The 12,663-nt window shown below is 52.5% G+C and overlaps 1 protein-coding gene across 3 annotated transcripts in view; it reads left to right on the top strand.

The window, feature by feature from the left end:
- The window catches only part of ACSS1 (acyl-CoA synthetase short chain family member 1), a 65,991-nt gene that overhangs the window by 38,230 nt on the left and 15,098 nt on the right, over window positions 1–12,663 (top strand). For all 3 annotated transcript variants that reach the window (XM_073889640.1, XM_025876976.2, XM_073889639.1), the window contains exons 4-7: window positions 2,958–3,133; window positions 3,507–3,659; window positions 6,995–7,142; window positions 8,406–8,543. In XM_073889640.1, coding sequence (XP_073745741.1) covers window positions 2,958–3,133; window positions 3,507–3,659; window positions 6,995–7,142; window positions 8,406–8,543 — 615 coding nt within the window. The remainder of the gene's footprint in view (window positions 1–2,957; window positions 3,134–3,506; window positions 3,660–6,994; window positions 7,143–8,405; window positions 8,544–12,663) is intronic.

Below are 12,663 nucleotides of genomic sequence, written 5' to 3'. Positions count from 1 at the left end.
ATGGGCTTATCTGCTCCATGATATCTGGGATACAAGCTGGGTTGGCTTGCATGGTTGGGGGCTGTGAAGCATCTCTTTCATGTGGCCTGTTTGCATGACCAGCTCGGGCAACCTCAGGCAGTCAGACTTGTTACATGGCAGCTCATGGTTCCAAGAAGATGGAAGTAGCAAGTGCCAGTTGCCCTAAAGGCCAGGTCACGAATACACATAGTGTCATTTTTACCATACTCCATTCGTCCAACCAGTCTGGCCATTCTGAATTCAAGGTGGCGGGGGGGACATCAAGACCCTATTTCTCCTTGAGAAGTAGTATGAGACCAGGTGAAAGAATTTGCAACTCTCTTTAATCCATCACTGGGAGGGAGAGGGTGGGATTGTGAGCATGGCCACCAGGGTCTCACCATGAGCTAGGTGGCTACCTCAGTCACTATGATCTATTCTAGAATTTCTGTCCCCTGGCCTGGCCTCCAGGCTCTGACCACTCCTCTTCCTTTTACCTTCCCTCTTTAGGCTGTGTGAGGAGTGGAGAGAGAGGGTAGTATGGTGGGGAGGGTGGAGGGCAGGAGAATGATTCTGAGAGACTGTGGGTTGGGGGGGCAAATAATGGCCCCCACAGATGTCCACACCCTAATCCCCAAAACATGGTAATATGTTACTTTACACATCAAAGGGGTTTGGCAGATGGGATGAACATTACAATGGGGAGATTATCCCCAGGTGGGCCTAATGTAATCACATAAGCCCTGGAAAGCAGAGAACTTTCTCTGGCTGGAGGCAGAGGACATGTGCAGAATGGGAGGTCAGAGCATGAGAAGGACTTGATCTGCGTTTGCTGGCTTTGATGATAAAGGCGGTCACAAGCCAGGGGACATCGTAGGTGGCTCTAAAGCTGAGACCGACCCTTGGCTGACAGCAAGGGAAATGGGGAAATGGGGTCCTCAGTCCTGAAGTTATATGAAGCTGAGTTCTGCCAACACCGTGAATAGCCAGAAGCAGACTCTCCTCCAGATCCTCCAGATAAGAGCTCTGCTCCCTCCTACCTTGATTTTGGGCATGAGACTTCAAGAAAAGAACCCTACCATGCTCACCTGGACTAGAGAACTGTGAGCTAAAATACGGGTTTTCTGAACCACTACGTTTGTAGTAATTGGCTATGGGAGCAACAAAAAACGAAACAGATGCTAATACCTGCTCAAAAACCAGGGAGGTAAAATCAAAACTTCCCAGTAAAGTGTCATGCTGATCTGGCCTGTGCCCCAATGTTGTGCACACACCCTGTACCTGTCACCCAGCTATGGGGGGAACCACAGAGTGAGACATGCTCTCCAAGCACCTCCTAGGGACTGGGCATGTGTATGCAGGTTCCTGCCCTAGAGAACTGCTTGGGTGGGAAGACTTGGACAAATGAGAGCCAGGAGCAAGGCATGTGCCATGGGAGGTTGTGGAGGGGCTATAATCCACATAAAGCAGTTCAAACACCCGCGATGGACTGGGGCCACTGCTTTCCCCCTGGGGTGGGGGGATGTCCTGAGCTTTCTTTGTCTCTCATCCTCTTGAAGCCAGGCTCTTTCTACCTGCTGGATCATCTCCCTTCCTGCACCACAGGGAGTTTACCTGGACCAATCCCAGCACCTGGGATGTAGGCCAGGGCAGTCTCTGACAGACTCCACTCAACTGGTTTCGTTTCCCCAGGGTGACTGATGGCCAGGGCTGAGGAGCAAAGAGTGGGAAGCTGGGGTCCCCTGGTGTGCAGAGTTGGATGGCACTGCCCTGGGTGCCTCAAGCCCTTTAGAGTACCTCTCTGATCTTTGGGTGACCCAGCCAAGGGCTGAGAGAATTCTTAGGTGACTCTCAAGGTCATGCCATCTCTAGGGCCCTTGGGATGAAGAAAGAATGAGTGTGTTACTAGAAGGCACTTCTCAGACTGAAAAGCTGAAGGAGATGGGTGCCTCTGTCAGGGCTCCCACAGAAGTAGACCCTGAAATGAGAGTTCAGGGGTAGCCAGTTCATTTGGGAGGTGATCCTGGAAACTGCTGTAGGGTGCTGGGGAGTGGGGCTGGGAAGAGGAATCCACTAGACCAGCTTCCACAGTGGATGCCTGGAACTCAGTCCCATATGGGGCTCGGCCTCTGGGGGATGAGGGAGTTGGGGTTGGTGTAGAGTGATAAAAGGTCTGAGGATGTGTGGGATCCTGCCGGTCAGTACTACAACTGGGTATTTGTTCTGGGCTCTTCTTTAGGGGCCAGTTAAGAGAATAGCCCACTGCAGCCTTGATTCCTCTGGGTCATCCCAGGTTGGGGCACGATGTGGGGGCTCATTCCTTTGCCTATGGTTCTGAGGCCCAGTTTGTGTCTGTATCCAGTTCCCTGCTCAGGGCCTCACTCTCAGTCTACTGTGGAAGCTTGGGTCTTCCCAGGATTGCCCTGGGCTTGGCCGAGCCTAGCCAGGTTGTTGAAGAGCAGATGTGGAGCCTGGAAGGCCATCTGCTAAAGACAGGGTGGGGGCCTCTAGCTCCCTGGCCCCCACTGTGGATGTGGCCTCTGTTTTTGGGGCAGTGAAGCTTCTTGAGCCTGGACAGGGCAGGGGCCACACAGGACATGTTGGGGCTTGATCTCCGGCTGCCCAGCTTTCTTGGTCTCTGCATCGTGGTGTTGCTTTGCCACCACGGTGGCTGTGGCTGAGGATGGTGTGACGGCCTCTCACCTGGGAACGCTCCCAAGGCAGGTGGCAGGGACTGGTGGAAGTCTCCCCTTCAGGGCTGAGAAAAGGTCCGGCACTTCTGCACTGAGCACAAAGATTGCAAAGCAGGCAGAGCCCCCACATTTTGTGGACTCTTTTGCTCAAGAACAGACTTTGTTGATCACACGTTCAGGCCTGAACTGTGTGGCTGTCAGCCTGCGCCGTGAGGGTCAGAGTGGGAAGGAAACTGACCAGAAATCTCTGTTTGTCTCCATTAGCCAAGTGCAAGGTGGTCATCACCCTAAACCAAGGACTCCGGGGAGGGCGCGTGGTGGAGCTGAAGAAGATCGTGGATGAAGCCGTGAAGCACTGTCCGACCATCCAGCATGTCCTGGTGGCTCACAGGACGGACAACAAGGTCCACATGGGCCATCGGGACATCCCCCTCGAGCAGGTGCGTTTGCCTCACTTTGTACAGTTGGAGGAGGAGGGGTAATTATTGGGTTAACAGGGACTGAGTCTTATCAGACTGTGGTTCTCAACCTGGGTCCCCTGGAGGTGCTTACGATCTGATGGATTTATATGGTGGTTGGGAAGATGGAACTCAAATACCATAAACATACTGAAACAGTGTAACAGAAATGATTGGATCCTTCCCTTTGTGTTCTCTCTGCATTTGGAGTGGAACTAGGGTGGGGTAGAGAGGGTGAACTGGACCCAGTCTGCTAAGTCCTGTAGCTGTTGGGTGAGAGGTGTTCTCAGGAAGGGTGAATGGGGGCAGAGGGTAACTGCCCTGGATGGGGCTGTGTATGTCTTCCCCCTTACAGGAAATGGCCAAGGAGGACCCTGTGTGCGCCCCAGAGAGCATGGGCAGCGAGGATATGCTCTTCTTGCTGTACACTTCGGGGAGCACTGGGACGCCCAAGGGACTCGTCCACACTCAGGCGGGCTACCTGCTATATGCCGCCCTGACACACAGGGTATGCGCCTTGGTGGGGGAGGCTAAGGGTGTGAGGTGCCACGCCTCCGTGTCTGGGCTCTGGGCAGGGGGCCCGCAGAGCCGGATTAGGGCTAGAATTCCTGCTGTAACCTAGTGCCCTTATGCGTGAGGGGCTAATGTTTCTCCTACTGTGTTCAGGGGCGGGGTGCTCTGAGTTGTGGCCCTGACTCCGTGAGTGGGTGGGTGTGGGGGCCGAGTTTCTGTGTTCGTCGGGAGAGTCCAGATCTCTAATCTGAGGCTCACTGCTGGCCTTTAGCCCCTTTGCCCCTGCATCCATGCCATCTGTTTGCTCTGGAGGAGTCAGGTTCTCCCCAGGTCCGACGTGCTCCCTGGCACAGCTGCGTTCTGGTGCTCAGGGGCCCAGGTGCTTAGGCCTTACATATTAAAATGTCTACTTCTACTTAATAGATCTTTTTTTTTCCCTTGGTGTTAAAAGAAAGTAAAACATTTTCAAATGCTCCTAAAGGTATTGTGGGCTCTGCTCACTGGGGCCACATTTTAAAAGTAAAATTAGAAAAAGATTTACTTTTCTAAGGAAACCTAAGTTCAGTGTATGGAAATTGTATTACAGTGGACCACCCTTTAGGGCCTATAAAGCAGATGGTATGGCATGTTTTTATTTTAATAAATGCACTTAAAAATCAGGACTTATTTGAATGTGGGTGGGTTGGGGGGGGTTGTGGTTTAATTGGCATCCCTGGTCACTTGAGGAATGGTTGACACTTCCCAGGTAGGATTTGGTTTCAAGATAGTGTTTATGGACCTGACTGTTGTCATAGGTGAAACTCTGCTCTAGCTGGTACCGGCAGCAAAGGGAAGTGGCTGGCCAGGTGACCAGCAAGCCCAGGCTCATCCAAAAAGGGCTTGGACATTGGTCCTGGGCGGTGGTGTCTTTCCTGCCTTGGCCCCCTTCCTCTGTGCTGACCGCATTCCTCACCGGGGGGCTGGAGAGAGCCTCCCAGTCCCCGCGAAGTCCAGAGCCGGCTTGGTCACACAGGTGGCGAATCTCATGATGTGAGTGTGGTGAGCAGCAGGTGCCGGGAGGCAGGTAGCGGGCATGCATGCTGCACAAGATGCAGTCTCTGAGTGGTAATGTGCCGGTCCCACTGGCAGCCACACGCCTAGGACTAACAATGTTGAAAGTGAGCCAGCAAGACGGATGTGGTACAGAACAGGCTGAGCAGACAAGGTATTACTTGAGCCCAAATCCATATTAAAACAGTCGTCTGCTGCTTGCTGGGTGACCTTGAGCATGCCGCAGAACCTTTCTTGACCTCAGTGTTCTCTGGAAAACCCAACCCCACTCTTCCTCAGCTCTTGGTGCCGGTGCTGCACAGAGTGACACATCATGTAAATAAAAACACTTTGGAGGGGCACCTGGGTGGCTCAGATGGTTAAGCGTCTGCCTTCTGCTCAGGTCGTGATCCCAGGGTCCTGGGATCGAGCCCCGCATCAGGCTCCCTGCTCGGCAGGAGGCCTGCTTCTCCCTCTCCCACTCTCCCTGCTTGTGTTCCCTCTCTTGCTGTGTCTCTCTCTGTCAAACAAATAAAATCTTAAAAAAAAAAAAAAAACCAAAAAACACTTTGGAAAGTATAACTACTAAGACCAAATACCAAGAACTTCACAGAGTAGATCAAATTGTTTCCACCACTTTACAATAAAGCTAACATTAGGGAGGCTGTAAATGTGGTGAGAGATTCTTTTTTGTGTTTTCAAAGTGTTACCAGGACCCAGTCTACATGAACAAAAGAAGTCAGGGTATAGGTATCTTTTGAATTTTTCTTCAATAAGAGATTTTTTTTTTTGAAGCATTAGGAATAGAAGCTTCCAGCCTTCTGTAGATGAAAGCATGCACCCATGTAGGGGACGTTAGGACCGTGGGTTCTTCAGGGAAAAGGACAGTTGGCTCGGAAGGGATGATTGGGCTGTGAGCAGATTTTGGAGGTGTGCAGTGGGCTCAGGGCACTGGTTGCCTCCTGGGCCCTTTGGAGTGTGGCTGGACCCCTGCACTTGCTCCCGTTAAATGCGGGGAGAGAAATCTGCAGCCCCATTGAAGCACTGGCAGTTTGGGTCCAAAGTTGTACTAAAAATCCTTTCAGTCCCAGAATGCTGTGGGACTTCGGGTGTCAGCGTCCTGATTCTCCAGTGCAGCAAAAGCGCAGTCCTCCTTGAAAGAGTCCTCCCTCCCTATTGGGTCACAGCTTCACAGGGCTCTGGCTGTCTCCAGACCACTGTGCTATATGCGGACTCCTGAAGAGTCTCAGCGTTCATCTGGGGCAGCAAGAAACTGGGCCATTCACCCAAAGATTTAAAAGAAAATCTTCTTATTGAAAAACAGAATACAAAGTAGGATCCAGAAAAGCACCCAAATCAGGTGTGTGGCTTGATGAATTATTAAAAGGCAAATCCTACTTGGGTCACAGAAGCCCTTCCTGCCTGTCCGACCATAGCCCCTCCCTGTATCCCGACTTTGATGGCGTCACTGTCCCGTGTTTCCCCTCCTCTAGCTTTGTCACCCAGCATGCATCCCCTGATCCCGTAGCTTACTCTTGTCCACTGATATTTCTTTGAGATGTCTTTTAAGCCTGTTTTAACCTGTTGGTTCTCCTCTGTCCCTTCCATTTCCTTAACACTTTGTTGTGGCACTTAGCAGTTTTTCCCTTCGCCCTCTGTGTTTCCTGCAAAGGGGCATTTGGATCCAGAGGCACATCAGGCTCAGGTTGGACCCTGTGGCGAGAATGCAGGAGACACATGTCCTGACCTGTGTCCTTCTGCTGAGGCTTGCAGAAGCTGATGATGCGTGAGACGTTTCTTGGTCTTTTTGGCTTTATTTCTGTGCAATTTTTAAAGGATCTAAAAAGATTGTGGTATGACTTAATGCAGAAGGGTGCCCTTATTTTAGACATACAACTAGATGAGGTTTGACCTCTGGGTGCACACATGGCCCCCACCTGCACCAGACGTGGGGTGTCTTCAGCTCCTGAGGGCCCTGAAACGCCCCCAAGCAGAAAGCCCCCCAGCAGGTAGGCCCTTGCACGAGCTCCAGCACACAGACCAGCTTTGGCTGGTTGGGGCGCCTGCGGTACACGCCTGGGGTCCGGCTTCTTGCACCGTCACCTGTAAGAGCCCGTGCATTGTGTGTAGCTGTAACTCCGTCTCGTCACTGCTGTAGCTGCATGGAGCCCCAGCAGTGCTCTTGTTCTTCCGGCTCTTGGTGGCCTTAGGAGTAGCTGTGTTTTGCATTTATAGAACTCTGTTAGTGATCTGTGGGAATGTGGGGTGACAGGCTTCTGACGGCCTCTTCTGTTTCTGCAGCTTGTGTTTGACTACCGGCCAGGTGACGTCTTTGGCTGTGTGGCCGACATCGGCTGGATCACAGGACACAGCTATGTGGTGTATGGACCCCTGTGTAATGGAGCAACCAGCGTCCTTTTTGAGAGCACCCCAGTTTACCCCGATGCTGGTGAGGTCTGGGGACGCGTACAGGGTCCCCAGGAGGGAGCTTGAGGAGGAGGAGAGGTTAACAGGAGGGTGGAGTAGAGGCCCTTGTTCTGGGCTGGCTGTCGGTCCTTGTGGTCCTGTGGCGTAGCTGCTGAGCCTTCGCCTGCCAGGTGGGCTGGGCCCAGGGGTGGTGTCTGCAGTAGGATCAGATAAGCAATAAATTTTTCACTGGAAGCCATCACAGGACAACCCACTCCAGCGTTCCTTTCCCCCTAGCAAACTGGGTGCCTTGGGCCATCTCCTTAGCATTGTCCCTCCCTCCTCTCTGGCCACCTGACCAGATCCAGCCCTTCCTCAACCACCCAGGCCAACTGCCAACCTCCTGTTACCCCAGACAGAGGGAACTTTCTCCAGCTCTGTGCCTGTGCCTTCGGGGCTGTCTATCAGAGAGCGTTGCCTGTGGCCTGGAGCCACCTCCATGAATGGAGATCGCTTTGAGGACCCACATCTTGCTCACCTTGGCATCTTCCTCCAAGGCAGCACAAAACCCCAAGTATTTGTTGTAATGCAGCCAAATGGTGGTGGCTCTGCCTGGAGGCTCTTGCCAAACCTTCCCTGCCGCTAACAGTGATGCGTGTGGAACTTCTTGTCACCTCCCCTGCTTCTCTCCAGCCTCCTGAAGGGCTAGATGCACTCTAGGAAGAATGTGTAGGGCATCTTAGGTGTGATCTCAGGCATGGCCCTTCACCCCTCGAAGCTCCGCTCACTCTGTGTGTAGAGCTGTGGTGGCAATTTGTGGGGGTTTGTGGGGAACCAGGTGGGTGCATGCTGGAAAATTGCCCTGCTCCCAAGGGCTCCCTCACTGGCGGCTGCCACTGTCCCAGGGGAAGCACCGGTCACCCCCTTAGAGATCATTTAAGTGTGACTGAACAAAAGTTCTATGTTAGTGCGACACGGGGTATTTTTAAAATTCAGTGATATCCCTTTGAACCGATCCTTGCTGTATGCTCTGGCATATGCCATGTGAATGCAGCTGTCCAGAGCCAGGTGAAAGCTGTTGCCAGATGCTCCAGCCCTGGAAGTGGGGTGTGCTGGGAGGTGATTGCCCCAGGGGCCCCTTCTCAGAGGGCTCCTTACCCATCCCATTGATGGGTGTTGGGATTCCATTTCTGTGAACACAGGTGTTTGCATGTATCCAGTGCACGGTAACTGTTGACTGATTTCTAAATAAGTTAGATAATGTCTGATGGGCTCAGGCTGACACTGAACTTGGGCCCTTCTGTAGGTCGATACTGGGAGACGGTGCAGAGGTTAAAGATCAGTCAGTTCTATGGGGCCCCGACGGCTGTCCGGCTGCTGTTGAAATACGGCGACTCCTGGGTGAAGAAGTATGACCGCTCTTCCCTGAGGACCCTGGGGTCAGGTGAGTGGCCCGCCATGGGGCAGAGCCAGTGCAGGCTTCAGGATGGTTTTAATCATGAAAGCTGTGTCTGTAATGAATTCAAACAGTGCCAGGCTGAATAGGAAGCAGATGTCCCTGCCTGTAAGGAGCTTTCTGGAGGCCCCGGCTGATCATGGTCTGGGGCACAACATTCCAGACGTTTCTGTTCCTGAGTTCTGTGCTTCATCTTTATTATGAAAACCTAGTAAAGTGGCTCGAGCCCTTCTTTAGTGGCTGCATGGGATTGCGGTGCGGGAGGAGTTGGCCATGATTCACGAAGGTGCTCCCCTCTGCTGGGTGCCAACGAGCCCCAAGGACTGTGATAAACACACTGTGCTTGTGTGCTGTTCTTGCTGTAGATATTTCCAAGGCAGAGGGTTGCAAGATCAAAGATTATCTCCACTTATGATTTTGATAGATGTTGCCAAGTCACATGAAAGCACTTTGGAAAGGTGATGTGGTGTTAGTTCAGGTGATACGGGTCGGGTGGAAGGTACCCATGCCCTTTCTGTCTCCTTTTTCTGATTCATTTCATTTCTGCCCCTACACATGTCAGTGGGGAAAACAAGGGCGGGGGAGCTCTCTGTGCTCCTTGGGTGAATACTTGGATCTGCTTGGTGGTTTCTCATGGTGGAAGCATGTGGGGCAGGTACCACCAGGGATGTAGCTTGCTGCCAAATGCGTCCATGGGGAAGAGAGCTCCGACCGTGGGGAAGAGAGCTCAGACGTGCATGTCACTCATCAGTGACTTACTTGTGCAGCGCTGTTATGGGTCCTAGGCCCTGGTTCACTCTGTTCCCCTTGCCTGTGATGCCTTGCTGCCCCTCCCCACCTCTGAGGATTCCATCCTTCTTTTGAGGCCCTTCTCTGTGCACCTTCTCCCGTAGAGTTCCCGGCAGCTCTGGATCTCAGGCTCTCTGCTCTCAGACAGATCTGTATTCTGTTCTTGGATATCTGTTCTCATGCTGACTGTTTCACTGGGTGGTGGGCTCCCCAAAGTCATAGCCCTCTGTGTCTCAGCACCCTGGTGTGGGTCAGTGAGGGTAAGTGAGGGTTGACTGCTCACTGTGAAGCTGAGTGGCAGGCCCAGGAGCAGAAGGCCCAGATGCTGCGCTGAGGGCTCAGTACCCGGATGCTAGCATCTCCAGGGCAGATGCTACCCAGCGGTGCGGCTTCCCACCCAGGACAACCTGTGTCCTTGCCTGGGAGATGTGTTTTCATGTGCCCAGCTCCCCCCTGCTCAGGACCTGCCTTATGCTTGGGGTCAGTTGGTGTCTGGATGACCAAGTACTTTGAATTTTCCAGGTGGGGTCAGCAGAAAGAGTTTTGGCTCCCTTCTAGGTGGTGGTAAGTCTGAGATGCCTCTCTTGGCATGTTTCAGCTGTGGAGGGTGAAGCCAGCATGTCCTGAAGGGAGCCATGTGGTTGGAGAAGACCTGCCCTCCAGCCCAGGGGCCGTGAGGTGCTCCTGCACTCTGGGCCAGGCAGTGCTTGGGGACCGAGGGCAAATGGAGGGCCACAGAAGCTCAGATCCTCCAGGTGCCATCTGTAGGCCACCTAAGTGGGCTCAGGAGTTAGGTCAGGTTAGTGGTGATGGGAGGTTTGATTTTCCAGATGCGTTCAAGGGATTCAGCTGCTAAGGAAGACTCATAGGAACCCCAGTGACAAGGCATATGCTCTGAGTGCTTTAGAAGGAGGTGCCCAGCCGCTGCATTAGAGTAGGGGAGCGCGTCCTAGCTCAAAGCTGCCTCAGCCAGGCATCCCCTCGGCCAGACAGGCTTCTGGGGTCCTCACTCCATAAGTGACTAGACCCACTTCCTCTCCTGGACCAGGCTCTGCACCAGGGAGCACACATGGAGCCTTCTTCAGGCTCTGTGTATTTTACTGGTCTTGGCACATTCCTGCCATGTAACCAGCACTGACAGCAGAGTCCTACAGGGGTTTCCCTGGGACCTGGTTGTCAATAAGCAGTGCCAGCAGGCAGGTAAACAGCACCGGGCATCTCCTTGCATGGGGGAAGCATGGACCAGTAAGCTGCATGCTCGGCCAGGGCCCAGGTGGTGCTGTCCCCCACTGTGGTTCCAGCCACTCAGGCTGCTTCCAGACAGCTGGATTAGCCCTCGCAGCACACCAGGCTGGGGGTGCATTGACTTGATTTAATCCTACCAGTCAGCAGAATCCAGCTTCCTCAGGACTTTAACCCCAAGATTTGCATTACGTTTTTTTTTTTTTAACTTTTAATTTCACAAGTGACACCTAGCTCTCCTCTTGTTGGGGAAAAAAACACAACATGGTCATGCAAGCTGACGTCCTCCGTGAGTGCTGCTCCAGGTGACCCTGCTGCTTGTGTCCCTTCTGAGGCTGTCTGCATAGTTATGTTCTTGTGAGAGACACAGCGTGGTTCCAGGATATCTGCTTTAATGTGACCGTGATCACCCTGTGCTATCTTCCTAGTGTATATTTTAACTCAGGAGCATGCAGGTTTCCATATGGCTCTGCCCTGTGTTTGAGAACTTGATTTTACCCTCAAGTGGGGGTCGCTGTGGGTGTGGTCCGGTAGTCTTGCCCCTGTGGTTGGAGATCCGGGCTGTGGGCAGTTTCTTGGTGTATCTCATGGTAGCTTCTTACCTCCTTGTGGGTGTGGGTGAGCGCAGGGTCAGTGCACATAACACCCAGCACCCATGTGACCAGCATGGGAGCCCCTGGCCAGGTCAGGCGTTGGTTTGTTGCTGCATCATGGGTGGTCCTGAGCAAGAGGCAACCAACATGAGGGTATTTCACTGTTTCAGCAGCAGTATGGCTAAGCTGGCCAATTCTGGCTGAGTGCCAGTCTTGTATGGCTGTTTCATGAGGGTAGCAGCTTAGCCATTGGGGCTGCACCACTGATTAGGTGGCTTATAAACAACACGAATTTATTTCTCACTGTTGTGGGGGCTGGGAAGTCCCAAGTTCAAGATGCTAGCATGATTGTCTTCTGGTGAGGGCCCTCTTCCTGGGTTCATAGATGGTGCCTTTTCCCTGGGTCCTCATGGTTGAAGGGAGGAGGGAGCTCTGTGTGGTCTGTCTTATAAGAGCACTAATCCCATTCCTGAGGGCTTCATGACTTCCCAAAGGCCTTACCTCCCAATACTATCATCTTTGGGGGTTGAGATTTCAACATACGAGATCTTGGGGGGGCACAAAATTGAGGTCATGGTAGGTAGACACAAGCTGGGCTGTATGGTCATAGGGTACAGCACATTTGTGTGTGTCTGTGTGCATGTATATGTATGTACGTAGCAGTTGTTACATATGCATACGGTTGGCCTTTGAACAACATGGGTTTGAACTGCGTGGGCCCTACTTATACGTGGACTTTTTTCAATAAATGCAGTACAGGACTGTAAATGTATTTTCTTTATGATTTTCTTATCTTTTTTTTTAAGAGATTTTATTTATTTGACAGAGAGAGAGGCAGCAAGAGGGAACACAAGCAGGGGGAGTGGGAGAGGGAGAAGCAGGCTTCCTGCCGAGCAGGGAGCCCCGTGTTCCAGGACCCTGGGACCAGGACCTGAGCCGGAGGCAGACGCTGAACGACTGAGCCACCCGGGCCCCCCAATATATTATCTTTAGCTTACTTTGTTGTAAGAATACAGCATATAATATATACAACATACAGAATACGGGGTCACTGACTGTTTATGTTATCGGTGAGGCTTCTGGTCAACAGCAGGAGTCGAAGCTGTACTCAGATTTTTGACGGCATGGGATGCTCACACCCCTAACCCCAGTGTTTTTCAACCACCAACTATGTACATGTATCTAAAACCACCACCCAGATCAAGCCATAGAAATTTCCAGACCCCAGAGGTTTCCCTTACAACCCCTCCCAGTCAGTAACCCCCAGCCCCAACCACCGTGTGACTGCTCTCAGCATGGATTGATATGCTTGCTGTTGAACCAGCAATAGCAGGGCCTGCCCTGCCGAGTGTGGCAGCGGTTGGCTTGCTCTTCTGCTGTGTAGCACGTGGATGTACCACAGTTTATTTCTCCATCCCACTCTTGATGGCAGTTCTGGTTTTTAACTGCTGTGATCATCCTTGTGTGTGAGCACCTATGCGTTC

Source organism: Callorhinus ursinus, unplaced genomic scaffold (assembly GCF_003265705.2).
Source record: "Callorhinus ursinus isolate GAN/ISIS: 27379988/994484 unplaced genomic scaffold, GSC_fseal_2.0 scaffold111, whole genome shotgun sequence".
Taxonomy (NCBI): Eukaryota; Metazoa; Chordata; class Mammalia; order Carnivora; family Otariidae; genus Callorhinus; species Callorhinus ursinus.
This window is presented reverse-complemented; position numbering and strand designations above follow the sequence as displayed.